General features: G+C 57.6%; 13 protein-coding genes across 13 annotated transcripts; 6 read left to right on the top strand and 7 right to left on the bottom strand.

Annotated features, from left to right (window-relative positions):
* Nucleotides 1-280: 280 nt before the first annotated feature.
* VDAG_08475 (C6 zinc finger domain-containing protein) lies at nucleotides 281-2,007 on the top strand (the record flags this gene model as incomplete). The annotated part of the gene is made up of 5 exons (XM_009660200.1): nucleotides 281-581; nucleotides 782-930; nucleotides 988-1,112; nucleotides 1,169-1,730; nucleotides 1,885-2,007. 5 exons carry the CDS (start codon nucleotides 281-283, stop codon nucleotides 2,005-2,007), a joined length of 1,260 nt encoding a protein of 419 aa, XP_009658495.1.
* Nucleotides 2,008-3,185: 1,178 nt separating this feature from the next.
* VDAG_08474 (uncharacterized protein) lies at nucleotides 3,186-4,855 on the top strand (the record flags this gene model as incomplete). Its single annotated transcript, XM_009660199.1, has 3 exons — nucleotides 3,186-3,465; nucleotides 3,524-3,775; nucleotides 3,831-4,855. The coding sequence occupies 3 exons, from the start codon at nucleotides 3,186-3,188 to the stop codon at nucleotides 4,853-4,855; spliced, it is 1,557 nt and encodes a 518-aa protein (XP_009658494.1).
* Nucleotides 4,856-5,263: 408 nt separating this feature from the next.
* VDAG_08473 (uncharacterized protein) lies at nucleotides 5,264-6,553 on the bottom strand (the record flags this gene model as incomplete). The annotated part of the gene is made up of 1 exon (XM_009660198.1): nucleotides 5,264-6,553. One exon carries the CDS (start codon nucleotides 6,551-6,553, stop codon nucleotides 5,264-5,266), a length of 1,290 nt encoding a protein of 429 aa, XP_009658493.1.
* A 970-nt stretch (nucleotides 6,554-7,523) lies between these two features.
* On the bottom strand, nucleotides 7,524-9,431 carry VDAG_08472 (nucear export factor; the record flags this gene model as incomplete). Its single annotated transcript, XM_009660197.1, has 1 exon — nucleotides 7,524-9,431. One exon carries the CDS (start codon nucleotides 9,429-9,431, stop codon nucleotides 7,524-7,526), a length of 1,908 nt encoding a protein of 635 aa, XP_009658492.1.
* Nucleotides 9,432-10,259: 828 nt separating this feature from the next.
* VDAG_08471 (LTV1 protein) lies at nucleotides 10,260-11,546 on the bottom strand (the record flags this gene model as incomplete). The annotated part of the gene is made up of 1 exon (XM_009660196.1): nucleotides 10,260-11,546. One exon carries the CDS (start codon nucleotides 11,544-11,546, stop codon nucleotides 10,260-10,262), a length of 1,287 nt encoding a protein of 428 aa, XP_009658491.1.
* A 477-nt stretch (nucleotides 11,547-12,023) lies between these two features.
* On the top strand, nucleotides 12,024-14,063 carry VDAG_08470 (nucleolar GTP-binding protein; the record flags this gene model as incomplete). Its single annotated transcript, XM_009660195.1, has 3 exons — nucleotides 12,024-12,155; nucleotides 12,206-13,067; nucleotides 13,126-14,063. The coding sequence occupies 3 exons, from the start codon at nucleotides 12,024-12,026 to the stop codon at nucleotides 14,061-14,063; spliced, it is 1,932 nt and encodes a 643-aa protein (XP_009658490.1).
* Nucleotides 14,064-14,313: 250 nt separating this feature from the next.
* On the top strand, nucleotides 14,314-15,574 carry VDAG_08469 (replication factor C subunit 4; the record flags this gene model as incomplete). The annotated part of the gene is made up of 3 exons (XM_009660194.1): nucleotides 14,314-14,490; nucleotides 14,548-14,768; nucleotides 14,826-15,574. The coding sequence occupies exons 1-3, from the start codon at nucleotides 14,375-14,377 to the stop codon at nucleotides 15,572-15,574; spliced, it is 1,086 nt and encodes a 361-aa protein (XP_009658489.1). The 5' UTR covers nucleotides 14,314-14,374.
* A 200-nt stretch (nucleotides 15,575-15,774) lies between these two features.
* On the bottom strand, nucleotides 15,775-16,173 carry VDAG_08468 (uncharacterized protein; the record flags this gene model as incomplete). The annotated part of the gene is made up of 2 exons (XM_009660193.1): nucleotides 15,775-15,946; nucleotides 16,004-16,173. 2 exons carry the CDS (start codon nucleotides 16,171-16,173, stop codon nucleotides 15,775-15,777), a joined length of 342 nt encoding a protein of 113 aa, XP_009658488.1.
* Nucleotides 16,174-16,585: 412 nt separating this feature from the next.
* On the top strand, nucleotides 16,586-17,593 carry VDAG_08467 (uncharacterized protein; the record flags this gene model as incomplete). The annotated part of the gene is made up of 2 exons (XM_009660192.1): nucleotides 16,586-16,777; nucleotides 16,821-17,593. The coding sequence occupies exons 1-2, from the start codon at nucleotides 16,630-16,632 to the stop codon at nucleotides 17,591-17,593; spliced, it is 921 nt and encodes a 306-aa protein (XP_009658487.1). The 5' UTR covers nucleotides 16,586-16,629.
* Nucleotides 17,594-17,746: 153 nt separating this feature from the next.
* VDAG_08466 (pre-mRNA-splicing factor CWC2) lies at nucleotides 17,747-19,117 on the bottom strand (the record flags this gene model as incomplete). The annotated part of the gene is made up of 4 exons (XM_009660191.1): nucleotides 17,747-18,342; nucleotides 18,392-18,489; nucleotides 18,537-18,832; nucleotides 18,872-19,117. 4 exons carry the CDS (start codon nucleotides 19,115-19,117, stop codon nucleotides 17,747-17,749), a joined length of 1,236 nt encoding a protein of 411 aa, XP_009658486.1.
* A 519-nt stretch (nucleotides 19,118-19,636) lies between these two features.
* Nucleotides 19,637-21,132, top strand: VDAG_08465 (GTP-binding protein; the record flags this gene model as incomplete). The annotated part of the gene is made up of 5 exons (XM_009660190.1): nucleotides 19,637-19,665; nucleotides 19,717-19,745; nucleotides 19,953-19,977; nucleotides 20,027-20,458; nucleotides 20,547-21,132. The coding sequence occupies 5 exons, from the start codon at nucleotides 19,637-19,639 to the stop codon at nucleotides 21,130-21,132; spliced, it is 1,101 nt and encodes a 366-aa protein (XP_009658485.1).
* Nucleotides 21,133-21,182: 50 nt separating this feature from the next.
* Nucleotides 21,183-22,219, bottom strand: VDAG_08464 (uncharacterized protein). Its single transcript, XM_009660189.1, has 3 exons — nucleotides 21,905-22,219; nucleotides 21,743-21,829; nucleotides 21,183-21,674 (listed from the first exon to the last, which is right to left on the bottom strand). Exons 1-3 carry the CDS (start codon nucleotides 22,036-22,038, stop codon nucleotides 21,569-21,571), a joined length of 327 nt encoding a protein of 108 aa, XP_009658484.1. The 5' UTR covers nucleotides 22,039-22,219; the 3' UTR covers nucleotides 21,183-21,568.
* Nucleotides 22,220-22,953: 734 nt separating this feature from the next.
* On the bottom strand, nucleotides 22,954-24,597 carry VDAG_08463 (acyl-CoA dehydrogenase family member 11; the record flags this gene model as incomplete). Its single annotated transcript, XM_009660188.1, has 5 exons — nucleotides 22,954-23,463; nucleotides 23,530-23,847; nucleotides 23,909-24,335; nucleotides 24,424-24,500; nucleotides 24,574-24,597. The coding sequence occupies 5 exons, from the start codon at nucleotides 24,595-24,597 to the stop codon at nucleotides 22,954-22,956; spliced, it is 1,356 nt and encodes a 451-aa protein (XP_009658483.1).
* Nucleotides 24,598-24,975: the final 378 nt, after the last annotated feature.

Below are 24,975 nucleotides of genomic sequence, written 5' to 3'. Positions count from 1 at the left end.
CGCGACATGATAGAAGTTGCCAACAAGGGGCCTGATTGGGACTAGACTCCGATTGCCTTCGACATGCCAAGTGCGATGGCATGCCTCTGCGGAGTCTAGTCCTCTTTGGGTCAAGACCCAGCTCCAGTCATGGTACGTACCTTCCAAGGCACGCACCTTCCTGGTGCGCCTGACTCCTCGAGATCCGGGGGTCCGACGATGACAGGATGAACCTTAGACATCGATGCTGCATCTTGTGGGAGTTGCCCTGTCTTACTTTCTCGGGTCATCTCGACTCAAGATGCGCCAGACGCTTCGACGGTCCTGTGCTGCCTGCGCACGATCAAAGCACAGTTGCGACCTGCGCACGCCGCGCTGCTCTCGCTGCCTCAAGCGCAATGTCCAATGCCTCTACGCCAACGAGCCCTTGACAGCGTCACCAGTCTCCTCCGATCATCCCGGCCGAGAGGAAGCGTGGGCGTCAAGGCCTTCCAGTAGCCCTAGCGCGTTGACCACCTACAGGTTTGGATCTCTGGATCCATTCGACTCGTATCCACAGACGAGACTTCCGAGGGCACAGGTGCAACGTCTCATCCATAGCTGTATGTACATCGTACGTTGCTGCTTCAACGCTCACTCGTCCGTCCGAGGTGGCTCACAGCTTCAGTCCACAATAAGATCGCTTTCCAATATTATCCCCTGGACCTGAGCGCAACATCAAATCCGTTTCTCGTTTCCTGGTGGCCGCTTGCGCTGGGCGACCCTGCCCTTTTCCACGTGTCACTGCAGACGGCATGTCTAGACGAGGAGCTGCTCGCTCAGAAGGGCTTCCAGTCGTCGGAAGTTCTGATGGTCGACTCTGTGGCTCTGCTGCGACGGAAAGTCGAGGACTTGTCGTTGGCTGTACAAGATGGCACGCTGAACTCGGTCATTACACTGGCGACGATAGAGGTCGGTTTCTTCCGTGCAACGTCTTTGAGTCTTCTGTTCTGACCTCATGTCTCCCAGTACGGTAAAGGCAATATTGAAGTGAGCCACACGCACGTTGAGGGAGTCAAAAGACTGGTCCAGCTGAGAGGCGGCATCAATGCCGTCCGGCAGACCAGCCCTCTCACGGCAAGGATGGTGAGCTGGTATGTTCTTCTGCCCCCATGATAAATACTGCAGAGTCACACTGACAGACCGTAAGGGCATCGATGCTCATCATGGGTCACCCACAATTTGAAACCCAAGACGATGCCGGCATCGGGGACGGCATACCGCCTATCCCAGAGTGGCAGCTTGAGCCAGTCGGCCTTGACGATGGCCATGTTGATCTCGCCCCCTACGAGATTGACTACGCCGTCAGCAACGTCGTTGGTCGCCTGCGGAGTGTGTTCCGGCAGGCGGAGCAAGTGCATTTTTCGACAACACGACTTCATGACCTGACATGTTTTGTCGTCCATCGCCTTCTGCGGACGTCACCAGATCCGCCAATGTCGGCCCCATCGCCCATGAGCCAATGCCTGCGGTACGCTACTGCGCTCTACATGTTCATCATCCAGGGACCAACTTATTACCCACATACTGTCATCATGGGCGATGTCATCAGGAAACTGATCGAGAACCGAGAGCAGCTCGATCCTTCGCCCTTTGATATATGGATCTTCACCATCGGTCTCGCAGCCTCGGTGGGCACAGCACAGTACCAGTGGTTCCTCGAGAGGGCGCGAGCTGCGGCGACTAGCCTTCAGCTAAGAGAATGGAGCCATGTACTTGCGCATACCAGAGCTATATTGTGGTCCGAAACATTGTGCGAGGGGGATATCTTTCGGCCTGCCTGGGATGACATATTGTGCTCCCCGAGCAGCAGGACAGAGTCTCCAAGCTGGGTGGGTTGTATGATATCGCACGGTACTGATATAGGGCCTGTACGAATATGAGAGATTATGTCTTGTCACGGGGTCGAAGGTGCTGGTGATAAAGCCTCCTAGGCCAAACTTGCTGCAGCAGGTTGCAGATGATGAAGTCCGGATCTTGCTGGATTAAAGTTCGGTGCATGGCAAACAGACATTCCTGTGATCCTTGGGTGAGGTGGGTCAGAACAGGCTTCGGCTGTAGCCGAAGACCACGGCCCGCTGACACTAGCAACACCAAGTCGTGATACAAAGGTAGAACTCAAACCTTCGCCTCAATCCGTGCCGCCATTCCACACGACGCCCACAAAGCTCGTACCACCATGGGACCGTTTGTATGAGAGGCACCGCAGTCTACATAGAGCCGACAGGCCAGTGTCGTTTGTGTGAATCGGCAGAGCCTCTGTCTGGGCCACTCAGGCGCTGATCATTTACGCGCCCGTTTCCCAGCCACCATCACTCGTCGACGAAACGCCCAAAGCTCATTGGCCTTGCTCAGAACCTTCAATTGTTCACGCAAGCGCCCGTCGACAATGTCCATCTCACCGCTTGTACCACCACGGGGCCTTGCGACCATGTTCTTGCCTGGAACACTCTGCAGGTGACTTGGCTACCAGCGCTACACTGGCAACCTCCAGCCTGTCAGGCTCTGCAGCAGCTTGCTGTTCCGAGCGACACGGAGTCCCGGGCTTTCCTGCGATGCCTTTCGGCGTAGCATTCCTCGCGCTGACGATCCGCCATTGGTCGCGTTTGTACTTTGCGAGCCATCACGAAAGGCTCCCCTGCTGCATGAACATCTGCCGCTATCGATTGCTGCGAGCGGCAGCAGCCCACGAGCAGCCTCTGGGGATCGCGCTGGGGGGAGCATCTACTCCCCATCGGGAAGTGCATGTCTCGCGCTTGTCACGCGATAATCCTCGCGGTGACCCGCTGTGACGGGTTTCCCTCCCGCCTTGATCGAGCAAACAGGCGCCCCAGGGTTGCCGACGATCGTGTGATGGCCGACGCGGGCGGCATATATTATCACCAGCTGAACCCGTCATCGAGCCTCAGCGGGATGTGATTTCTCGTGTGTTTGTCGTCCGTCTTCCGTTTGAGTCGTGCCTTTTGGACTTGTTGTTTTGTTTTGATCCTCACTGCTCTTCACTTCTATCGCTCTTTAATCCTGAATCGTTCCGAGATACCCCCTTTTCGATACAAAATAATACGCGTTTGTGAAGCTGGCTCTGGCAGTCTGCTTCAAGAACATTCATTTGACTTCTACTTTCTCTTCTTGTCTCTGAGCGTCAGAAAAAATCCAAGCAAAACGACATGGCCGTCCTCACTCGCTGGCTCCTCGCCTCTTTTTTGGCTACCTTCGTTTCGGCGCTGCAGGTCACGCCGAACTCGCCCTGCGCGGAATTCTGTTTGGACAGCGAAGATCTTGATCGCTCTGACCCCGAGTCATCATCTACGCAGGCCCAGCAAATCACCTGTGACGACTCTGATTATCAGTCCGGCGCCAAGGGCCGCAAATTTCAACAATGCTTGACCTGTCTCCAGGAGTCACCTTTCGAGACTGCCTCGGAGAGTGATCAGCTGTGGTTCTTGTGTAAGTGGATTCTGCTTCCCTGCCTTTGTCTCACCGGGAAACTTACCGAGATCTTCAGACAACCTCAGATACACGCTTGGCCATTGTATTTTCGGTTTCCCCAACTCGACAGGCATCGGTTCAGGGCCCTGCCTCACTTCGTCTGCTTGCGGACCCTTGGAAGATGCCTTGACCGATGACCTGTCGGAACTGGACAGCACGTCGCAGTATGGATACTGCGATGCTGGTGGAGCGGCCATGACGTCCGATGCCTTTGGTCGATGCCTCGATTGTGTCAAGGTTGGGGGTGAACATCACTTGTTGTCCAACTGTAGGCCACCAGCCCAGCTCGTTCTTTTATATCTCCAGCTCACATCGTGCCACAGTCCTCGTAGCCTTGGATGCGGGTTGCCAGCAACGTCCCGATGCCGGCACTCTCATCGGCCTGAACGACACAATATTCAGCGCCACAGCGATAGAGGCCGTTGACCCCTCGACGCTGAAGACTAAGAAGCCGGAACAAGCGTCAGTGTTTACGCTTCCAGTAATCGTTGGCATCGCCATTGGCGGGTTTGTGCTCCTCCTCCTCGCCAGCGGCTGCGGCTACATGCACCACCGCAAACGCAAAGCCCGCCGCGAGAGCCAAAACATGTCAAAGAAAGGGGCCCGCCGCCACCGGCCGGCGTCGTCGCTCTCGTTCCGCTGCCAGACGCACCTGACACCCAGGTCACCAAGCTTCTTCCCCATCGGGGAAGAGGAGCCGACCACGCGCGAGAAGCCCTTTGTCGACCCGGCCGCGGCGCTCACCTCGAACCCATCCATCTCGACACCCACGCGCAGCGCCTGGAACCAGTCGTCCGCAAGCCTGCCGCCCGCCCAGCCCTGGCGAGGCGCAGCACCGCCGCAGGGCCACGCCAAGGATGCCCTCTCCTTGAGCACCATCCTGCCCAGCCACGCGCAGTCGTCCCTCTACAGACCCTCGCCGACAGACTACGCGACGCCAACGTCGACGACCTCGACCCGCTCCACGACTGCCCTCCTGCCCGTCCACCACGCCCCGCGCACCGCCTCGTACGGCGCCTCCGCCCCGCCCCGGCCCCCGCGCAGCCCGGCCGCGGAATCGCACGGCTCGCCGCTCCTCGCGGGCGCCACGGCGAGTCCCCTCCTCTCGCAGCGGAGCTGGCCCCCACAGCCGGTCCAGCCGCGAAGCGACGCCGTGTCGTCGCCGCCGCCGAGGCAGAGCCACCCGCAGGGCCAGGTGCTGAACATCCTGCTCGGCAGGGAGTCCATTGCGCCTGTGGCGCAGAAGAGAGGCGTGCCGGCGCCGGCGCCGTTGGGGGGCGGGAGCCCGACGGAGAGCCGGACGCTGCAGACTTCTTTCCCGCCGCCGCCGTCGCCGAAGAGGAGGTAGAGGCTTCTTTCTGTGTGGGTGGAGTTTGGACGGCCGGAAAGCGAGGGCGAATAATGTGATGAAGCTGCTCTTGTATGACTGAAGGCTACGTGTAATGGGATCTAGCGAGATGAACAGATGAACAAACATACAAGTCTACCTCACCCGCCAACATGGAGTGATACCTTGTCCAGTGAGGATGCAAAACCCATGAAGTGGATGCGAGCAATATGAAGCATGGTCGACAATGCCTGGCATGTATCGAACAGTGTTGGTATTTCAAAATAAATCACGCTCCCCAGCGTGTATGCCGGTGCTTTCATTCCAGTTTCCGCCCGGAGCTCAACGTCTCCTAAAACGCCTGGCCTGCTTTGTCTGACACGATGCAAATCCGTTCTAGTCCCTCGTACAGCCCCCCCCCCCCCTTCCTCATAGCCGCTCGCCCCATGCCGAGCTGCTCCTCCTGCTCAGAGCCTCCTCCTGCTGCATCATCTCGCTCTGCTCCCTGAACCAGCCAGCCCCTTCGTCCAGTTCCATCCTCGAGCTCCTCAGGGCGCTCAGCGTCTCCTTGGCGTCACGCAGGATCTGCTCGAGATCCGCGTTGCCGGCTGCCTTCCTCTTCTTCGTGTCGCTATCGACTGCCGTGCTCTGCTCGTCGTCGACTGATCTCTTTCGCTTGATCGTGGTGGGCGAGGCGCCCCTGGGCCCTTTGGCTTCGGATGCCGATCGGTTGTGGAAAGACTGCGAGAAGCGCTCGCGAGCGGCGGCGGCGGCCCCGACATCCGCAGACGTGCTACGGCTGCGGTGATGCGTCTTCGAGTCCAGCCCAAACGAGCCCCATCCATCGTACCTGGCTCCGTCATACCGCATCGAGTTGGCGAGCGATTCCGGCAGAGCGGTTCCATCTGGCATTGTAACAAGGCCCATAGCCTTTAGGCGCCAACGATCAGATACCCTGCTTTGGCGCTTGGAAGGTTCGCTCGGCGACGGAGACGCCCGGAAAGAAGAGCTGCCGGTGCTGGACGGCAGCGAGCGACGGAAGGAAGTCGAGCGGTTGTTGGTGCTGGCGCTGAACTTCTCCCGCAAGGCCTGCGTCTTGGCACTACCAGGCTTGGCCGATTCAGACCGAGAGATGCTGACGTTGCTGGGAGGCAGCGACTTCTTCCACTTTTTCGGCGTCGGTGCTGCTGGCGGGGGCATGTGGTGTCTAACGATGCTGGCAATCGCTTCGCGTTCATCGTGGATGCCTGCCAGGATACCGCTGGCCCAGAGCGCATCCTCGTGGTCCTGCGACTTGTCCTTCTGCATCTGGAGCAGGTCTCTGAACTCGTCGACCGGGTCGATGCCCTTGCTGCGCTGGAGAGCGGCCAGTCGAGCGGCTTCGACTTGCTTCGCCTTCTTCTTCCGCGCCGCCTCGGCGGCAAATTTCTCGGCCAGCGCCGCCTTGTATTCCTCCCGATCCCTGACACGACGTCTGTGTAGACGATTCTTCCGTGCGATTTCCCTCCAACGGTAGAAAAACTTGACGCTGAGGTTGTAGACTTGAAACTTGCGAGCTTCCGCCAAGTCTCTTTCCTCCTCTTCTCTGCGTTTCCTCTCTGCTTCTTCCTTGACAAACTCGTCATACGTCTTTTTGACAATCTGCTCCACCATGTAGACCTCAAACTCTTGCAGTAGCCCTTCGTCACCCTTGACAAACCAATTCGTGAAATCCGCCATAAGGTCCCTCTTTGGCGCAGGGGGAGCTGCTGGCTGGCTGGGGGCTGACACCGCTGCTGATGTCGGAGTGGCCGCGACCGTGGCTGGAAATGCCGCTGCAGTTCCGGGCGGAGTAGTCGAGGTCGAACCACCCAAGATACTTTGCTGTGGTCCTGCAGGTAGGGTTGAAGTCAAAGACTTGGGCGCCTCGGATATTTTTTGCTTTATCGCCGCATCTTGCGGGATGGCTGGCGTTATCGGTGGCGGACTTGTCACACTAGGGAACGGGGACACGGTCTTGCCAGGTGACAGTGTAGCTGCTGGGGGAACCGCCACCCCAGTGCTTGTGGTAGGTGGGAAAGAGAAAGGGGAAGATGTGGTAGTCTTCGGCGTCCCTGTTGTGCCAGTTGGTGGTGGGAACGACAACTGCGGCGTCTCTAATGTCGCAGCTGTGCCTGAAAGTGTAGGGAACTTGCTTTGCCCTGAGATAGACTGGCCTTCGTCGGCACTCGGAACAGGCTTTGATTGATCAGCTCCAGCTGGGGGAGCCGCGAATGGACTGGTAGGTTTCCCCACCGTCTTGGAGAGGCCTGCAAAGGGGCTCGAAGATTCTGAGGACAGGCTTGGCTGTTGTGTTGTTGCCGGAGCTTGTGAAAAGGGGCTGCTGAAAGGTGATGCCGCCGAGTGTGGGAGTTTAGTGGAGGCATCAACAGCGGCGGGGGCGGACACTTCGGTGGGTTTCCCGAATGCACTGAAAGGGCTGGGTATCGTGGGCGTCTCTTTCGCCTTTTGAACGGTAGCTGCTGACTGCGCGAAGGGGCTGGCGAACGGAGACGGCTTCTCGCTGGAAGAACCTCCTGCAAGCTGTGGTGTAGAGGCGAATGGGCTCGAGAATGCTGAGGGTTGCGGCGGAGGCTTTTGTCCCGTGGCAGCGCCCAACGAAGCAAATGGGCTCCGCGCCGCGGGCTGTGAAGAGGTTGTTTGGAAAGGGCTAGGAGTGGTGCTTGAAGGCTGGCCAAAGGAGGGCGTGGAAAATGGACTTGTAGTGGTCCCGCCATTGGTTTTTGCGAATCCATTGGATGATACTAGAACACAAGTCAGTCTCACATCTCTTTGTCAAGGTCCCCCAATTGAGGTGCCACAAAGAGACAATAGTACCTTGGCTGAAGGGGGTTTCTGTTGGTTGGGTAGTTGCGAAACCGTTTGTCAGCTTCTGAAAGCCCTGCAACGCCGAAGCATTAGGCGTGCTCTGAGACTTTGCTGTACTCCGCAAGAATGGCTTCTCAGTGCCGGACCGGTTTGAAGCCGCCGTTGCTGAAGGATCTTCGTATACTGAGCGGTGGATAACTTCGGAAAGACTTCGAGAGCCTCGCTTCTTCTCCACAATGGTTTCTGAGGTTGTGTGATGAAGCCGCGGGAACTCCATACCATCGGTCGTCCTCAGGTATTGCCTGTATTCATCGTCCGGCGAATCCTCAAGAGGGACCCAGCTCATGCCGTGTTCCTCGACAAAATCGATTGCTTCGTCCTCGGTGTCGAACCTCAGGAAGGTATTTAGCAATGCGGGCGTGATGTCCCTCGCCAAAACTTTCGGTCTCCAGTAAGCTCGTCGTAAGGTCTTGAGCATCGATCGCCGCAGCTGGCCAAAGTGAATCTCCGCAAAACAGGCCATGGTATAGGACACTTCGGGGTTCTCGACGATCTTGAAGTACGTGTTGTAGGCTCCTGACACTGCCAGGTGCGGCGCGGTACCCATAGGACCATGCAAATCAGTAGTGCTCTGCAACGCCTCGACTAGAGAGACGGCGGTTCTAATCTCGTCAGAGTCCTTCCATAGTCGAGGGTTCGCCCATTCCTGCTGGACGTTGTCGAGGATATTTGGTTGATTGGCGCTGAAGAGAAGCTGGTAGGCCCTGAACTCTGTTTCGTTTTCACAAACAAGGCCTTGCGCCTTGCTGTCGTCGTAGGCGTGCATCAGTGAAAGCAATGCTTTGCCGAGCTGTTCAATCTCCTGCTGCTCCGAAAAGTCCTCTGGCGTCACGTCGGGGCGGGACAGCAGGTGCAGCGAAGTGACGTGGAAACGCGCAATTGTCTCGAGACAGTAGACCTGGTCCTTCATCTCTTCGGCGCTCATGCTTGAGTGGAAGATGAAGTCGCGTCGAATGGCTCGTGTGCGATCCCAGAGATAGCCGTGCAGGACTGGCAGATTGTCTTCGTCCTCGAGGAGGTCGTCCACCAAGTAGTCGAGCGTCCGGCGGAGCGCTGCAGTCGATCGAACGTCCATTGGTAGGGGAGCTTCCTGGCCTGCCGCCGATCTGGCCAGTTTCTTCACCATCTTGCTGATGACGGGAAACGACGTCTGCGAGTCCTTTTCGGCTTGTTGCACGTCAAACTCGGTGATGCGCGTGATCTTTTCGAAATTGGGGCACATATCCTCACAGATGCCCTTGAAATCAATGGCGTCTTCCAGGCGTTTTGGCTTGTCGGGGTCGTCAATCAGGCCAGCAGCCATCAAGGAAGCGCGCCCCCGGTCGCGATACGACTTGGATGTCTCTCTGTATTTTGCCATGGCGCCCTTGGACGCTGGGTTCCCGGGGTCGGATGGCCATTTCGGTGGGAGGATTCTGTCTTTTCGCAACTGGTCGTAGATTCGCTTGGCATACGTGCTGTTTGCTTCAGTATCGTAGGTGCCGGGATCAGTGTCATAATCGGTCGTGTCGGTGCCAAAAGCGGTCACGTTGGATGGTCGAGGCTTCGAAGTGTTCGCGTTCTTGCCGTTCGTCGTCGTCACCTTCTTTCTGCGGTCGAGAGCGCCATTGCCCTTGCGCTTCCGACCATCGTCGGAGCTTGCGCCATCTGCGGGACTGCCGGCTCGTCGTTTGGCTCCGAAGCCGTTCATCGTGTCGCGCTGTGTCGTCGTTCGGTTGCGCTTGGCCCAACGAACGTCGCCCGCGCCATCGAGGCCAGTGATGCTAGGCTCTGCGATGTCAGCGGCGCTTGGAGCGAGTGCGCCGAAGATGCGCGGCTTGGGGCTGCGACGACCGAATGTGGGATGGTGGTGTTGATGGGTTGAAGCGGTGGTTGGGGATGAACGATTGGACGTTACACGGTGAGATTTTCGTGACGAGGCTGGATGTTGTAGCACCTGGAACTGTAGCTCGCGCGCAAGTGGAGCCATTGAACCAGACCAGACACTCCCTGAGAGGGAGCTCGGCCCTGGGGCAGAAGGTGACCTGAACTTGGAGCTAGGGGGGTAGTCTCCTAGGGGGTGGGGGGTGGCCTTGGAGAAGTCGTGCCGGGGGTTTGCAGTGGGGTGGGACTGAGCTGGGAGGTGCCTCAGGTACCTTGCGATCACGTTGATCTTGTCCTCTTAAATCGTTGCATCTGAGGAGATAATGGAGGGTTGCGTGGCATCCACTCCTTTGTTTCTTGATATTGTGATGTGATTCTTTAAGAGGTCGGTTTCATCACAACCTCCTGCCGTGATCGGATCGCTGGATATAGCACAAGCGGCGTATGCACTTCCCAGGCCGTATAGGCTTTCCTTTCAATAGGTACCTACCAGGTAGGTACTTCAGGTAAGGTAGGTAGGTAGGTACATCCAAATCTCAAGGCTTGCAAAACGACATTCACCCCCTTCTCATACACTACTCAACAGCACTCCAAGTTGAAAAGAATGGGTATCATTAGGTCGTTACAGTGGCTTTCACGGCCGTCTAGTCTTTCATTACCTGTAGCCTTGAGGCCGCAGACGCGCAGGTCCCAGACCCCTCCTGATCTCGTCCAGCTGCTCGAGACCAGTCTGGGGCCGCGCCTTCTTGTTCGTGCGCTTGCCAGGCTTTGTGAATTTACCCAAAAAGTCGTCCAAAATATTGTCCAAATCGTGACGAGTCTCGCCTTGCACACTCGACATGGCGGACACGGCTGAAACAGAGCCAAGGTCGTCCCCTCCGCCCATCTCGCTCGTGTACTCCTCCTCTATCCTGTCAAACCTGGCGTCCAGGAGGGTCAACTGCTCCGTCCTGACCATGGATGACGAAGTCATCGAGTAAGACGAAGGGTTGGTCAGCGCTCCCTTGCGCTTCTTGCGACGACCGCCCATCGTTGTCGTGGTCCACATAGACGACTGAACCTCGGACGGATCCACTGCCGCACCACGAGGCTTGACGCCGGGGTTCTTCTGGTCCTTCTTGAACTGCTTGAAATCTTCCAGCCAGTCCTCGTTCTGATCAGCCGCCGTAGGCTCTGCGCCATCTATGGTGACGAGCTCAGGTGCAGCATCGTCATTGTACTCCTTGTTCGGCTTGGCCGTGTGGTCCGACTCCCAGCCATCGTCTTCCTCGCCGAACTGATCCTCAAACTCGTACTGAGAAATCTCCCGTCCGTCCTTGGCCAGCTCCTGGAAAATGTCGTCGTCTTCCTCGACGTAAGCGTCGTCATCAAGGGCCTCGAGAACCTCTCGAAGACGCGGGTCCATGTCGGGCTGAAGACCGGCAATAGCGTCAGGGATGTCTTGCTGAGACTGGTAGTTGGCCTTGGGAAGACCCTGCGCAAAGCGGGCATCGTCACCAAGCGAGCTGGGGTCGTCCTTGACATCTAGCCCGCGGATCGCGTCCTCGAGTGACTGGGTCTGCTTTCCCTTGCCCTGGTTCTTAGGCGCCTCGGCCTCGACCCACACGGCCTCGCCAGCGCCCGTGTTCAGGTCGCGCATGTGCTGCATGTAGTCGTACTCGGAGTCATCGTAGTAGATGCCGTATTCGGCGGCCTCACCCTCGTTCTGACGGATGCCCGAAATATCGGAACCGAATTCTGAGGCCAGGTCATCAAGGTGCTTAGTCTTCGATCGCGCGGATGTAGAGGTCTCGCCGCGCTGAGGGGTCGGGTTGAACACCATGGACGGTGCATTCTCGTCGTTGATCAGAGGATCATTCTGAGGCCGATGGACGAGTGTGAAGTGCTGCGCACTCTTCTTGTCACTGGAGGCGGAACATGAGTATTTGTTCTCGTCGACCATGCGCGGGGTTAAGTTTGACTCACATCCACTTTCCCTTCGCCATGTTGATAGTGTTAATCTCAGACTTTGCCCTTTGAGGATTCGGATTTCGACAGCGCCTGACGTGAAATGTGTGACGAACTTGCGTGTTTCTCGCTCTTGGGCATCAACCAGCACACAAGATTAGTGGTTTTGTCCGTCGCTCCAAATTCCCGATCCAAAATTTGGGAATGGAAAAGTCCCTGATGGTGGGGTTTATCTAATCACCCAAGGCTGAGCGATAACACTGTGCTGCTGGTGTCATTTAGGCTCCAAGACAGTGCGAACATGGGCCAAATGACGTCGAAACAGAAAATTTGCCCCGCGTCGCATTATTCAGCGGGGCAATATCAGGTACGAACGGCGACTCATCCTCGACCGCTCTGCTGAACCCAACCCTTTCACCACCATCGACAATAGTCATATTACTTGAGTGTGTTACCTTTGATCGATCTCAAGATGCCGAAAGCGAAGAAGAACACCCTTGGTCTGGGGAATACCCTCATGAATGACCGTTTCGGCAAAGGAAACGGCCAGGACAGGAAGAGGGGTTCCGCCATCACGCGTATCAACCATGCGACTGGAGAGGAGGTAAGTACCCATGTGCTTCAGTCGGCAACATCATCTCACATGGGTTCTAGTACGTCACGAATGAGAAGAAGGAGGCCTCATGGGTCAAGATGCGATCCGTCACTGAGCAGGGCGCTCTCGACGAGTTCCTGGCGACGGCTGAGCTCGCCGGAACAGACTTCACTGCTGAGAAGACGAGCAACATCAAGATCATTCACACTGACCAGAAGAACCCTTACCTCCTTTCTGGCGCCGAGGAGCGCGACGTCCTGGGCAAGCAGCGGGCTCACAAGGGCAAATTGACGGTGCCGAGGAGACCGAAGTGGGACGAGTCCACGACACCCGAGCAGCTCGACACCCTCGAGCGCGAGAGCTTTTTGGACTGGCGCCGAGGCCTTGCCGAGCTCCAGGAGAACAACGACCTGCTTATGACTCCGTTTGAGCGAAATCTCGAGGTGTGGAGGCAACTGTGGCGTGTCATCGAGAGGTCCGATCTCATCGTGCAGATTGTCGATGCTCGTAACCCTCTCCTCTTCCGATCCGACGATCTTGACAGCTACGTCAAGGCTGTCGATAAGAGGAAGGAGAACCTGCTGCTCATCAACAAGGCCGACATGATGACAGTGAAGCAACGAAGGATCTGGGCGAAATACCTGAAGGAGACTGGTATCGCCTACAAATTCTTCTCAGCCTTCTTGGCGAAGGAGGCTCTCGAGGCAGAGGAGGCAGAGGCCGAGGCCGAGTCGCAGGACGCAAGCTCCAAAGCCCCGCAACGGGATGCAGGCGAGCAGCAGGACGAGTCGGAGGAGTCGAGCGAGGAAGAAGAGGAGGCTGGAGAAGAGGCAGATGTCGAGGTTGATGATGAGGATATCAGGATATTGACGGTCGAGGAGCTGGAGGACATCTTCTTGAGCCACGCGCCGAAGGATGCCGGTAAGTTCTCTACGAAGCGTGTGAATGACGAGAAGAACCGCTGACCCTTTCCTACCAGCACCGGATCACAAGCTCTCGGTCGGTCTCGTCGGCTACCCGAACGTCGGAAAGTCATCCACTATCAACGCCCTCATCGGAGCCAAGAAGGTGTCTGTATCCTCAACACCGGGAAAGACCAAGCATTTCCAGACCATCCACCTCAGCGAGAAGGTTATTCTCTGCGATTGCCCAGGTCTTGTGTTCCCCAACTTCGCCAACACCAAGGCCGATCTTGTTTGCAACGGTGTCCTCCCCATCGACCAGTTGAGAGAGTTCACCGGCCCCGCTGGCCTCGTCGCCCTCAGGATACCCAAGCACTTCCTCGAGGCTGTGTACGGCATCACCATCAGGACCCGGGCGCTCGAAGAGGGCGGTACCGGCAAGCCCACCGCCTCAGAGCTTTTGAGGGCGTACGCCAGGGCGCGTGGATACCAGACGCAGGGTCTTGGACAGCCTGACGAGTCCAGAGCTGCACGCTACATCCTCAAGGACTACGTTGCAGGCAAGCTCCTGTTCTGCCAGCCTCCCCCGAACACGGTCGACGCCAAGGAGTTCAACTCCGAGCTCTACGACGACGAGCACCTGCCCGAGCACCGCCGCGGCCATCTCGTTCCTGTGATGGAGGACCTGAGCATTGCGGGAGACGACGAATCAACCATGGCCTCTGACTTTGTAGCGTTGCCTGCGGGTCCCAAGTCGAAGCAAATCGACAGCGGCTTCTTCGGCCCTGGCAGCAGTAGCTCAGGCCATCTCAAGATGCCTTTCAGCCACCAGTATTCTCAACAAGGCAAAGCAGGACCCAAGACACTGAGCGGCAGGAAAGCCAGAGCGATCGTCGCGCTGGAGAATGGGCTGGACCCCAAGGACGTGCAGATCATGTCGAGCAAAAAGCACTTCAAGGGTGGCCCGAAGAACGGAAAGGCGAAGAAGCGTGCGGTCGACCTGGATGATGATTGAAGCAGATAGCCAAAAGCATGATGGATTTCAATGAATTAAGGGATATGACATCGAATATTGAGGTTCTCACGGTGCGATTTGTGAGTAATGTATTTGATGTGCTGTGAGTGTAAAGCATCACCGCAAGTTCATGTCGATGGGGATTGAAGCTGTGGTGGGGCGTCTGCACGAATAGGGTCTAGCGTTGTGCGCGCGTCTTCGCGTCGCCCTCCCTTCGCGTTAAGTGCCTACCATGCCACGGACTTTCTTCAGTGCTCAGTAGGTTCTTGTACAGCCTCCTGACCAGGGAATCAACCGACAGATACAACACGATGCCGGCTCAGAAGAACGTGCAAAAGCCGGAGGAGGCGGGAGAGTCGTCATTATCAGTAGCCACGACAGCAGTCTCAACAACTGCCAATGGCGCTCCGACATACGAGCTCCCTTGGTAAGTCAAAGTCAGAACCCCCCGCAACAAGCTGAAGGAAGCTCACGATGCTTGCAGGGTCGAAAAGTATCGCCCGGTATTCCTCGATGATGTCGTCGGCAACACGGAAACGATCGAACGATTGAAGATTATTGCGAAGGAGGGCAACATGCCGCATGTCATCATCTCGGGCATGCCTGGTATCGGAAAGACAACGAGCGTACTCTGCCTGGCACGGCAACTGCTCGGAGAGTCGTACAAAGAAGCCGTGTTGGAACTGAACGCCAGTGACGAGCGAGGTACGCCGCAGCTACGCTCCTTCTCAAGTTCTGCACGTCGCTAACAGCTGGCTCCAGGCATCGACGTCGTCCGCAACCGCATCAAGGGCTTCGCCCAGAAGAAAGTCACCCTCCCCCAGGGCCGCCACAAGCTCGTCATCCTTGATGAGGCCGACAGTATGACATCGGGCGCGCAACAGGCTCTCCGCCGTACGATGGAGATTTACTCCAACACGACCCGCTTCGCCTTCGCCTGCAACCAGTCCAACAAGATCATCGAGCCGCTGCAGTCGCGATGCGCCATCCTACGCTACGGCCGACTCACGGACGCGCAAGTCGTCAAGAGGCTCATGCAGATCATCGAGGCAGAGAGTGTGCAGTACAGCGACGACGGACTGGCGGCACTGGTCTTCTCTGCCGAGGGAGACATGAGACAAGCCATCAACAACCTGCAGAGTACCTTTTCGGGCTTCGGTTTCGTCAGCGGAGACAACGTCTTCAAGATTGTGGACAGCCCGCATCCTGTCAAGGTGCAGGCGATGCTGAAGGCTTGCTACGAGGGAAACGTCAACTCTGCGTTGGATATCCTGCGGGAGCTGTGGGACCTGGGCTACTCAAGCCACGACATCATCAGTACCATGTTCAAGGTCACAAAGACGATCCCAACGCTGAGCGAGCATTCGAAGCTGGAATTCATCAAGGAGATTGGCTTCACGCACATGAAGGTGCTGGAGGGCGTGCAGACGCTGCTGCAGCTGAGCGGGTGCGTGGTCCGGCTTTGCAAGATCAACATGGACCCGAAGCGGTTCGAGGTGGCGACCAAATGAACGCCATTGCAGGCGAACTAGGCAGTGGATGTGATGAAATGCATGAATCGGCGTTGGACTGGGCCTCGGGGTTGAGAATGATACACCAAAAACCAGGGATCAACGGTTATGATATTGTACAGAGGTCTACAAAGACAGGTCCATAATGTGGCTCTTCGATGTGACCCAATCGTTGACCTTTCTAGACATGACTTTTTACCTCAATTGTCGCTCTTTTTGGGCTCTGGCTCCGCATAGGAGTCCTCGAATTCCTTCCATTTTGCCCGGTCTCTCAGGATGCGCCGCTGCATCCTCATGCGGGCCTCGTACTCTCGTAGCCGTGAGTCGGCCTCGATCATGCTACCAAACACCATGCCCGACATTTGGATGTAGCTGGGCGAGATTAGGTCGCCTGGATCACATGGGCTCAAGGAAGGGCTCGTGACTTACATCTTGAACTGAATTGTCATGCCCCTGTATAATGGCGAGAAGTACTGTGCGGCACCACCAAAGACAGCAGCGACGAGTCCCCATCTCGCAGCGCCAGCGACTGCGCCCCTCGTAGCCTCCCACGCGGCTTCATTGGCCTCGGTGGTTTGCAATGGGCTGTGTGAAGGCATTTTGCGAGGTTGTTGGAGCTCTGGCCAGTTTGTCGTGTGACAAGGTACAAGGCGCGCGGTGGGGTACCATTCGCCGACCTTGGGCTGGTCCAGAAGAGGACTATCCTGGGGTTTGTGTTATTGAAGCTGAAAGTGATCTGTACACAATGAAGGAACGTTTCTCGTCGTTGCAGGCACTGAATTGACCTGTATTGAGGTGGTTGAAGAGAAAGTCGATGTCAAGTCAGCATGGGCTCATCTATGATGCCAGACGCCGAGTACAGACCCCGAACGTCTACGGCGGCCCTTTGCATCACACTGGTCGGTTTTTAGTGGACATTCCGCTATCGCGCCGCTAATGCACCACCCAAAAGCTTCCTCTACATGGAGACCCTCGATCTGATATCCGAGTCCGGCAGAAGATGATTTCTACAATCAAGGACATGATAAGGCACTCCCTGTACCAGCAACCGCTCAATGGATTCAGAACACGATGAGTCCATTGAGGATACCCAGCATGAGATAGCAGAGCTCGAGGCCAAACTGGCCGCCGCGAGGCAACGTCTCCAGAAAAAGGCTAAGACTGAGACGACCCTCGTTCATCGACCTTCTGAAATTCCGCTCAGTGAGTGAAGCGCTCACCAGCAACTCAAGCCATTAACTCACAGCCGTGCCAGATGCTTTCTCCTCAGCAAATCATTACATCCTCTTGCTCTCCGATTCAGCCCTGCCACTCGGCTCCTTCGCCTTCAGCAGCGGTCTCGAATCTTATCTAGCCCATACGCCGCGCAACTCTGCCACCTTCAGCGTCTTCCTGCCCGAGTCAATCTCCTCCTACGCTTCAACCACACTGCCCTTTGTCCTCGCCGCGTACCGCGACCCCTCTGCGCTGGCCACTCTCGACGACACACTTGATGCCGCCATCATCTGCACCGTCGGCCGCCGTGCCTCCATCGCCCAGGGTCGCGCCCTGCTGTCCATCTGGGAGCGCAGCTTCGCCTCCTCGCTGCCGCACCATGCTGTTGAGGCTCTGAAGCCCTACGCCGCGCTGCTACGAGCCAGCAACTCTGCCTCGTCCGCCTCTTCCTCAGCAAAGACGCCAGCGGGAGCATGTCACGACCTGCCACCAGCAGCCCACGCCCATCTCGCCCCTCTCTTTGGCGCAGTCGCAAGCCTCGTCGGCCTTACGCTGCACCAGACGGCGTACGTCTTCATGCTCAGCCACATCAAGGCGCTCGTGTCTGCCGCGGTGCGCGCGAGCATGTTCGGGCCGTACCAGGCGCAAAAGGTGCTGGGCAGTGGTGACGTGCCGAGGATGATCGCCGCGGCTATCGAGAGGGAGTGGGCGACGCCGGTGGAGGAGGCGGGGCAGACGATGCCCATCATGGACCTGTGGATCGGGAGGCACGAGCTGCTCTATTCGCGAATTTTCAACAGCTAGAACACATGCATAGGGTGCGAGGCTGGACCAGCTCTTTTAAGGATGTGTTTTTACATGTCACGATACAACGTGTACAACGTCACTGCCACGAATAGAACATAGATGGGTATCATGCAGCCGCTTATATTAGACATCTTGTACACTGAAAACCACCTATTCATCGCTGTCGCTGTCATATCCCACAAGCGGCCCGGCAGCCGCCGCAGCCTTCGGCTTCTGAGCAGCGACTGAGATTCTGGCCGAGTTCAGAGCAGCCAAGGTGCTGCCGGAGAAGATGCCGCCCGCCTGCTGCTGCTCCGGCGCCGGCAGCAGTTGTTGCTGCTCCTGCACGGCACCGTTATTCTCGAGGAGCAGGGCCTGCTGCTGCTGCTCCAGTTCGTAGCCCTGTCGGCCGACCGGGTTGACGGCGTTGGCACCACGCGCAAAGTGCACCTCGTCAGGCGCCTCGTATCCCTCCAGTCCATAGCTGCTCTCGATCTTCCTCCGCTTCCTGGCCTCGGGATCTTTGCCCTCAATCTCGGCGACGAACTCGGCCGGGAGAGCCCTGCGCACAGCCTCGGCGGCCTGCTCCTCGATGCGGCGCGCCTCGCGGGCTTGTGCCATGGGATTAGGGTCGGCTGTCGCCCAGCGCAGGTTCAGGACTTCGTCGTGGTCGAGGGACTGGTGGGCCATAGCCTCCTTTGCGAATTGCGCGTTGGCCTCGTTGCTGTATGTGACGAAGGCGACGCCGCGGGTGTTCAGGACGCGAGCTGGCCAAGTTAGTAACTGCGGAGCCGGTTGTTGGCGAGCAAAACTTACTGCGCTCAATCTGGCCCCATTCAGCAAAATGCCTGGCAACAACCTCTTCAATGTCGTCGCTGACGTGTATCCTGCCGACATAGACCGTGCGATTCGTCCTGTCCCATGTCAGTTGGCACTACGTCGCAGGTTGGACAATGCTCACCTCATGAAGCTTCCGACACCTCCCATGTCATCTCTGTAATCGGAATGCTTGTCCCGGCCAAAGCAGTCGATGTTCGGGTTGAAGATGTCGTGAATGCCAGGCAACCGGTGCAGGTACTCGCAGTCCTGGCCCTTGGGGCAGATGCCCCGGGCGAAGAACAGGCAGAAAAAGCTGCCGACCACCTTTATCGGCTCTTTGTGTATCCCGTGTCTTTGGCGACGTTGCAACGGGCCCTTGGCGTGCGTTTTCGAGAGGTACTTGTCTTTCGCGGGCCGCCACCGGACCATTTGTTGTACCTAGAGAGTGCATGTCAGCGACGCGCCTTTGGGCGTCACGAGGGAGAATGGGGACAGAGCGTACCAGATGTTGAAGATGGTGCCCGTCTGCGGCGGCGGCTCGGACGTGATGAAGGAGGGGTCAACCTGAGGACGCGCCGGACGCCTCTTCTTCCTGATGATCTTCTTGACTTTGCGCTCCGCCGGCGCGGCGACTTCGGTGCTCGTGGTCGTCAGGGCCGTCTCGGTGGCATCTTGCGCGTCGTCGCCTTGCGCGGGGACAACAGCGACTTCTTCGTCTGACATTTTGAAATCAGGGAGTTGAGCCGGGCTTGCGGACGTCTTCGTGTAAAGAGCTCGTTGCTCGGGGTTGTCGATGCTATGATGTCGAGGGTTGTGCTTGCGTGCAGATTGATCGCACTGACGGTTGGGCGAGGCTGGTCGCGCTGCATTGAAAATCTTATCGTGATAAGATAAGCTCTCTCCCAAATCGCATCCGGACTTTTTGCCTGGGCGCGCTACCCCTCGTCAGTGTGGGTGGGCTGTCAGTGATGCCCCGCCTTGGATGAACCTCACGAAGTCTTCTGGTCGATCATTGTGCGCTTCGTGTCGACGACAAGCTGATCATTCCCGAGATTCTTTTCAAGACGCCAACCGACGGACAGTTGCGCACTCAGGCTTGTACCCTGAAGGCCGATCTTCTGGAAGACCTTCGAGGCATCGCCCGACGCCGTATCAGCGTTGACGTTTTGTCAACTCTTACGACGTTCCGACTTCAAGCTCACAGTTATCGTCCAAGCCGAGTGAAAACTCGCTGCCGACAATATGGTCAACATCACGGAGAAGATCAAGGAGTGAGACAGCCGACCAGTACGGTGAAGCTTGAGGGCTGATGTTGAGAACAGGATCGAGGAGGAGATGAGGAAAACACAGAGTAAGCTCCCGCTCATATGTGGCGTAACATGTTCATCATTCCACATCCTGGTACCCCTGATCTCGGGATTATTGAGACGCTCGGAAACCTGATCCTGGGTATCCAAAGACAGACGATGGCTAACTGTGGACAGAGAACAAGGCAACTGGTACGCTACTTTGACATGCCCAACGAATGTAATCGCATAGTAATGAAAGTGACATGCAGAGTATCATCTGGGTCTTCTGAAGGGGTAAGGCAGCATCCGATCCATACGAGGCAGTTTCGGCTAACAATACCAGCAAACTCGCCCGTCTCCGAGCACAACTCCTCGAGCCCGGCCCCGGCGCCGGCGGTGGCGGAGGAGCCGGGTTCGACGTCAGCAAAAGTGGTGACGCCCGAATCGCACTCGTCGGTTTCCCGTCTGTAGGAAAGTCCACATTCCTGTCCAAAGTCACCAAGACGAGGTCCGAGGTTGCGGCGTACTCCTTCACAACCCTGACGGCCATTCCCGGCGTGCTCGAGTACGGCGGTGCCGAGATCCAACTGCTCGATCTGCCGGGTATCATCGAGGGGGCCGCCGAGGGCAAGGGCAGAGGACGACAGGTCATTTCGGCGGCCAAGACGAGCGACATGATCCTCATGGTGCTGGACGCCACGAAGCGCGCCGAGCAGCGCGCGCTGCTCGAGGCCGAGCTGGAAGCTGTCGGCATCCGCCTCAACCGCGAGCCACCGTACGTGAACCCCGACGGCGCCCGCTGGCGATTTCCCCCAGGTATGGTACGATACCATGCTGGACCGCGCTGACTTGTCGTGGCGCAGAAACATCTACCTCAAGATCAAGCAGGCAGGCGGCATGAAGATAACGTTCCAGAGCCCGCCAAAGCGCCTCGACGAGAAGATGCTCTACAACATCCTGCGCGACTACAAGATTCTCAACTGCGAGGTGCTCGTGCGCGACGAGAACGCGACGGTCGACGACCTCATCGACGTCATCATGAAGGACCACCGCAAGTACATCAAGTGCCTGTACGTCTACAACAAGATCGACTCGGTGTCGCTCGACTTTCTCGACAAGCTCGCGCGCGAGCCGCACACGGTCGTCATGAGCTGCGAGCTCGACCTCGGCATCCAGGACGTCGTCGACCGGTGCTGGGACGAGCTGCGGCTCATCCGCATCTACACGAAGCGCAAGGGCGTCGAGCCCGACTTTGGCGAGGCGCTCATTGTGCGGAGCAACAGCACCATCGAGGACGTGTGCGACCAGATTCACAGGACGCTCAAGGAGACGTTCAAGTACGCGCTCGTGTGGGGCGCGAGCGCGAGGCATGTGCCGCAGCGGGTGGGACTGAGTCACTTGGTGGCGGACGAGGACGTTGTCGAGATTGTGAGCGCGTGGAAAGCATAGAGCGATTCACATGACAGGAAGTACGGGGACGGGACGAAAAAGTGGTGGTAGGGAAAGGGAGATGATTGTATCTTCTTCGCCTTGCCGGCAGCCAGGCTAATCCATAAAGGCCCGTAAATACATTGCCTGAGAGAAAAGGGCTCCCTCTGGAAGGAAGGAGAGGAAGCCCTCGAGAGTTTGTTCGTTTCGTGTCGTGATCCTTCTCTCTATCCTAACACGCCTTGGTAGGCCAATGATCCCTAAGCCCTGAACGCCAATGACAATACCCTCTCGCGGGGATAGGCAAAAAATGGAGAAAGCATCCCCTCTCTAAGGGACGACGAAAAAACAAGACAAGGAAGTAGTCGCCCCAAAACCGAACCGTCGTGACCTTTCCCAAAACCGATACCCGAGTCATAAAGAATCGCAAAAGACACGCATGAGGGGACATGTGTGCTCAGGAGTCGTTGACCTTGGGGATAGATCGAGATTTGGCGCCGAACAGGGCGTCGCCATCGAGCTTCTTAGACGATGCCTGCGCGAAGAGCGACTTGGGCTTGACCCTGCAGCTTGTGTCAGTACAGCCCAATGGAAAGAAAGTGTAGTTCTGGGAGAAAGGGTCAGCACTCACTTGCCAATCTGCTTGTTGCGCAGGGCGTTGAGCTTGGCGGAGCAGGGGCTCATGATGTTGTCGGAGGGCGAGATGTACTGCTGGGACCTGTGGGTGTCGCTTGTTAGGACGCGTTCCTGTTTGCGTTGGACTGGGTGGTCGCGCGGCGGCGAAGGCGCGTACTTCTCCTGCTCCATCTTGTTCTGGAGAACTTGGCGGTGGTACTCCATACTCTTGACGTCGCCCTTGACGGCGGTCTGATCGGCGATGGCGAAGGGGGCGTTGACGTCCTTGGCGGCGAGAACGTTGGAAGACATTTTGGCTGAGGTCTTTTTCTTTTTTTCTTCTTCTTTGCTTCAAAGATATAAGACTGGGTGTGCCGTAGTCACAAAGTTTTTTTGCGACGGGAAGCAAGGGAGATGGACCTTCTGACTCGAGCGGAAGAGGTTGTATAGTGTCTGGTATGGAAGTGGTAAGGGTTGTGGTCGCAATGTGTGTGAACAGCGAAGGATGTAGAGTCGCAATGCGGAGGAGCAGGTCTGTTATTTGAATGTCCAGTTTGTTGCGACGAGGTGTTATGACGTTGACAGGATTGTGTGTAATATCGGGTGAGGAGGTGTGAAAAAGTGCACCGAAGGAGGTCCGACCTGGTGGGTTGGGAGCTCGCTGGGCGGGAGGCAAAGTACATAGTGCACCGAGTTTCATGGTCGGCGGGGCAACGGAGGAAGCTCCTGGCACTGGCAGGGCCAAAAGTGCAGGGGGTGCAGGGAGTGAAGTGCCACCCGGAATGCAGCAGGTGGCCCCGACCCCGGCCAGCCCACTGCAGCGTCGTTGCCCCCCGTTGCCCCCCGTTGCCCCCGGTTGCCCCTCCCAACTTGCTGGAATGGACCCCGGGGCCACTGCAATTGACAGGCAGTCGCCCGCCCGCGTCGAAACCACAGGCTCGACTCCCCTAGCTCGTTGACAACTCATCAGGCTCGAATGGCAGACAGGGTTCGGGTCATGGTTCCAGAACTCAACAGACACCGGCCCTGTCGTACGGTGTATAGGCTTCACGCCGAAAATCACAGTGGGACTTGTCGAATCAGCTCTCTCAATTGGACACGCCGGCAGAAGCTCTTTTCCAAAGATCCATCCCCAGATCCATGTCCCATCAGATGATGCATCCTATCGCTTACAATACAGTGAAACCTAGAGGGCCCCGCGCTGCCTGAGTCACAACCCACAACCGTCTACAACCTCGACTTGTTGATCTTGGTCCCCGGCTGCGCGATCTGGACCTTGTACTGGCTCAGCAACGCCTGCGTCTTGGCCTGCTGTCCCTTGATCTTGTCCGTCACCTCCTTGCCCCTCTTGTTCTCGTTCCTGCCCATCTGCCTGAGGTGCACCTCGTCCGGTCCGTCCGCCAACCGCAGCGTCCTGATGCCCGCCCACGACGCCGCCAGCGGCGTGTCCTGGCAGACGCCGGCGCCGCCGAACGTCTGGATGGCGCGGTCAATGACCGTCAGCGCCGTCTGCGGCACGAGCACCTTGGCCTCGGCAATCTCCTTGAGGGCCTTCTTGGGGCCGAGGTCGTCCATCTTGATGGCCGCGTTGAGGACCACGAGACGTGCCGCGTCGATCTCGAGACGCGACTTGGCGACCCACTCGAGGATGACGCCCTGCTCGGCGAGCTGCTGGCCGAAAGGCTTCTTGGAGGGGTCGTTGATGCGCATGAGCATCCAGTCGAGCGCATTCTCGGCCTGGTCTGGTCAGCCACGTCTCCTAAACGTAATCTGACAAATGCAAGGCAAAGGCAGGAAACTTACGGCGCCAATGGTGCGCATGGCGTGGTGGATGCGGCCGGGTCCAAGACGACCCTGGATGATCTCGAAACCGCGGCCCTCGCCGAGAACGAGGTTGCTGACGGGAACGCGGACGTCCTTGAAGGTGATGTGGCCGTGGCCGTGGGGGGCATCATCGTAGCCGTAAACCTTGAGCATGCGGTGAATGGTGATGCCCTTGGTGTCGGCGGGCACAAGCACGACGGACTGCTGCCTGTACGGGTCCTTGTTGTTGGGGTCGCTCTTGCCCATGACGATGTAGATGGAACACCTGGGGTCACCAGCACCGCTGGACCACCATTTCTAGGAAGCGTTAGTGGGGGTTGGGCACTGTTTTTCTCGTTCGGTGCGTCAGAGTGCTTACGGAGCCGTTCAGAACGTATTCGTTGCCCTCCTTGCGGATGCTCAGCTGAATGTTGGTCGCGTCAGACGAAGCGACGTCGGGCTCCGTCATGAGGAAGCCGGATCGAATCTTGCCGTCCATCAGAGGCTTCAGCCACTGGGCCTTCTGCGCCTCGTTACCGTACTTGGCGAGGACCTCCATGTTGCCCGTGTCGGGGGCAGCGCAGTTGACAGCCTCGGAGGCGACGCGGGAGCGGCCGAGCCACTCAGCCATGAGGCCGTACTCGAGGTTGGTGAAGCCGGGCGACTCCTTGTAGTGGCCCTTGGGGAGGAACATGTTCCAGAGGCCGAGCTTCTGGGCCTTGGCCTTCAGGTCCTCGACGATGGAAGGGTGGCTCTTCCAGCGGTTATCGCCCTCGCCAATCTGTGCCTCGAGAACGGGGTCGGCGCTGTTTCCACGGGTCAGCTCAGCACATACACACACACACACACGTATACATTCGCCTCTCTGGCAAAAGCAGGCAGCGGGGATCCTACGGGATGCAGTCCTCCTCGACGAACTTGGCGACCTTGTCAAGGGTCTCCTTGGCCCGCTCGCTGAGGCGATTGAGAACCTGGGCCGTGGTGTGTGAGCAGGAGGTCTGACATCATGCGATTTCTGGAGTGGGGGGATGGGGGATTGCTCACAATCGCAGGGACTTTGGACGTCATTGTGAAAGGATGCTGCTTGGCTTCTGGTGGGAGAGGTAGAGAGAGTGTTGTGGGTTTGAGACTGGGTCCTTTCAGGTCGTGAATTTGGATGGTTCCCGTCGTGATGTTGATGAAAGCTCTCAGAATGGAGATGCAGAGGGCAGCGAGTGGGACACGGTAGATGAAGTAGAGGTCGGCAGCCGAGGTTCGATTGGAGATGAGACCCCCGGCCGAGGCGGGCTGGGGCGGGGATCTGGCCGCTAAGAACAGCTTTGTCTGGGGTTGGCCGCCTGTAGGCTGCAGAAGGTCCAGAAGGTCCAGAAGGTCCAGGGGGTGGTGCCATTGCCCCGCCTCTGGGCCTCGGCTGCTGACTGTACATGTACTAGCTTCGAACCTCGA

Source organism: Verticillium dahliae, genomic scaffold, assembly GCF_000150675.1.
Source record: "Verticillium dahliae VdLs.17 supercont1.20 genomic scaffold, whole genome shotgun sequence".
Lineage (NCBI taxonomy): Eukaryota > Fungi > Ascomycota > Sordariomycetes > Glomerellales > Plectosphaerellaceae > Verticillium > Verticillium dahliae.
The sequence above is the reverse complement of the archived record's forward strand: the minus strand, read 5'-3'. Positions and strand labels throughout refer to the sequence as shown.

Excerpts from the sequence above, each read along its gene's own strand:
- VDAG_08464 (XM_009660189.1), bottom strand. The coding sequence starts at position 22,038 with ATGTCTTCCAACGTTCTCGCCGCCAAGGACGTCAACGCCCCCTTCGCC. Across the intron at positions 21,830-21,904 it reads AACAAGATGGAGCAGGAGAA|GTCCCAGCAGTACATCTCGC; the intron begins GTACGCGCCTTC and ends CGACACCCACAG. Across the intron at positions 21,675-21,742 it reads CGCAACAAGCAGATTGGCAA|GGTCAAGCCCAAGTCGCTCT; the intron begins GTGAGTGCTGAC and ends CACAAGCTGCAG.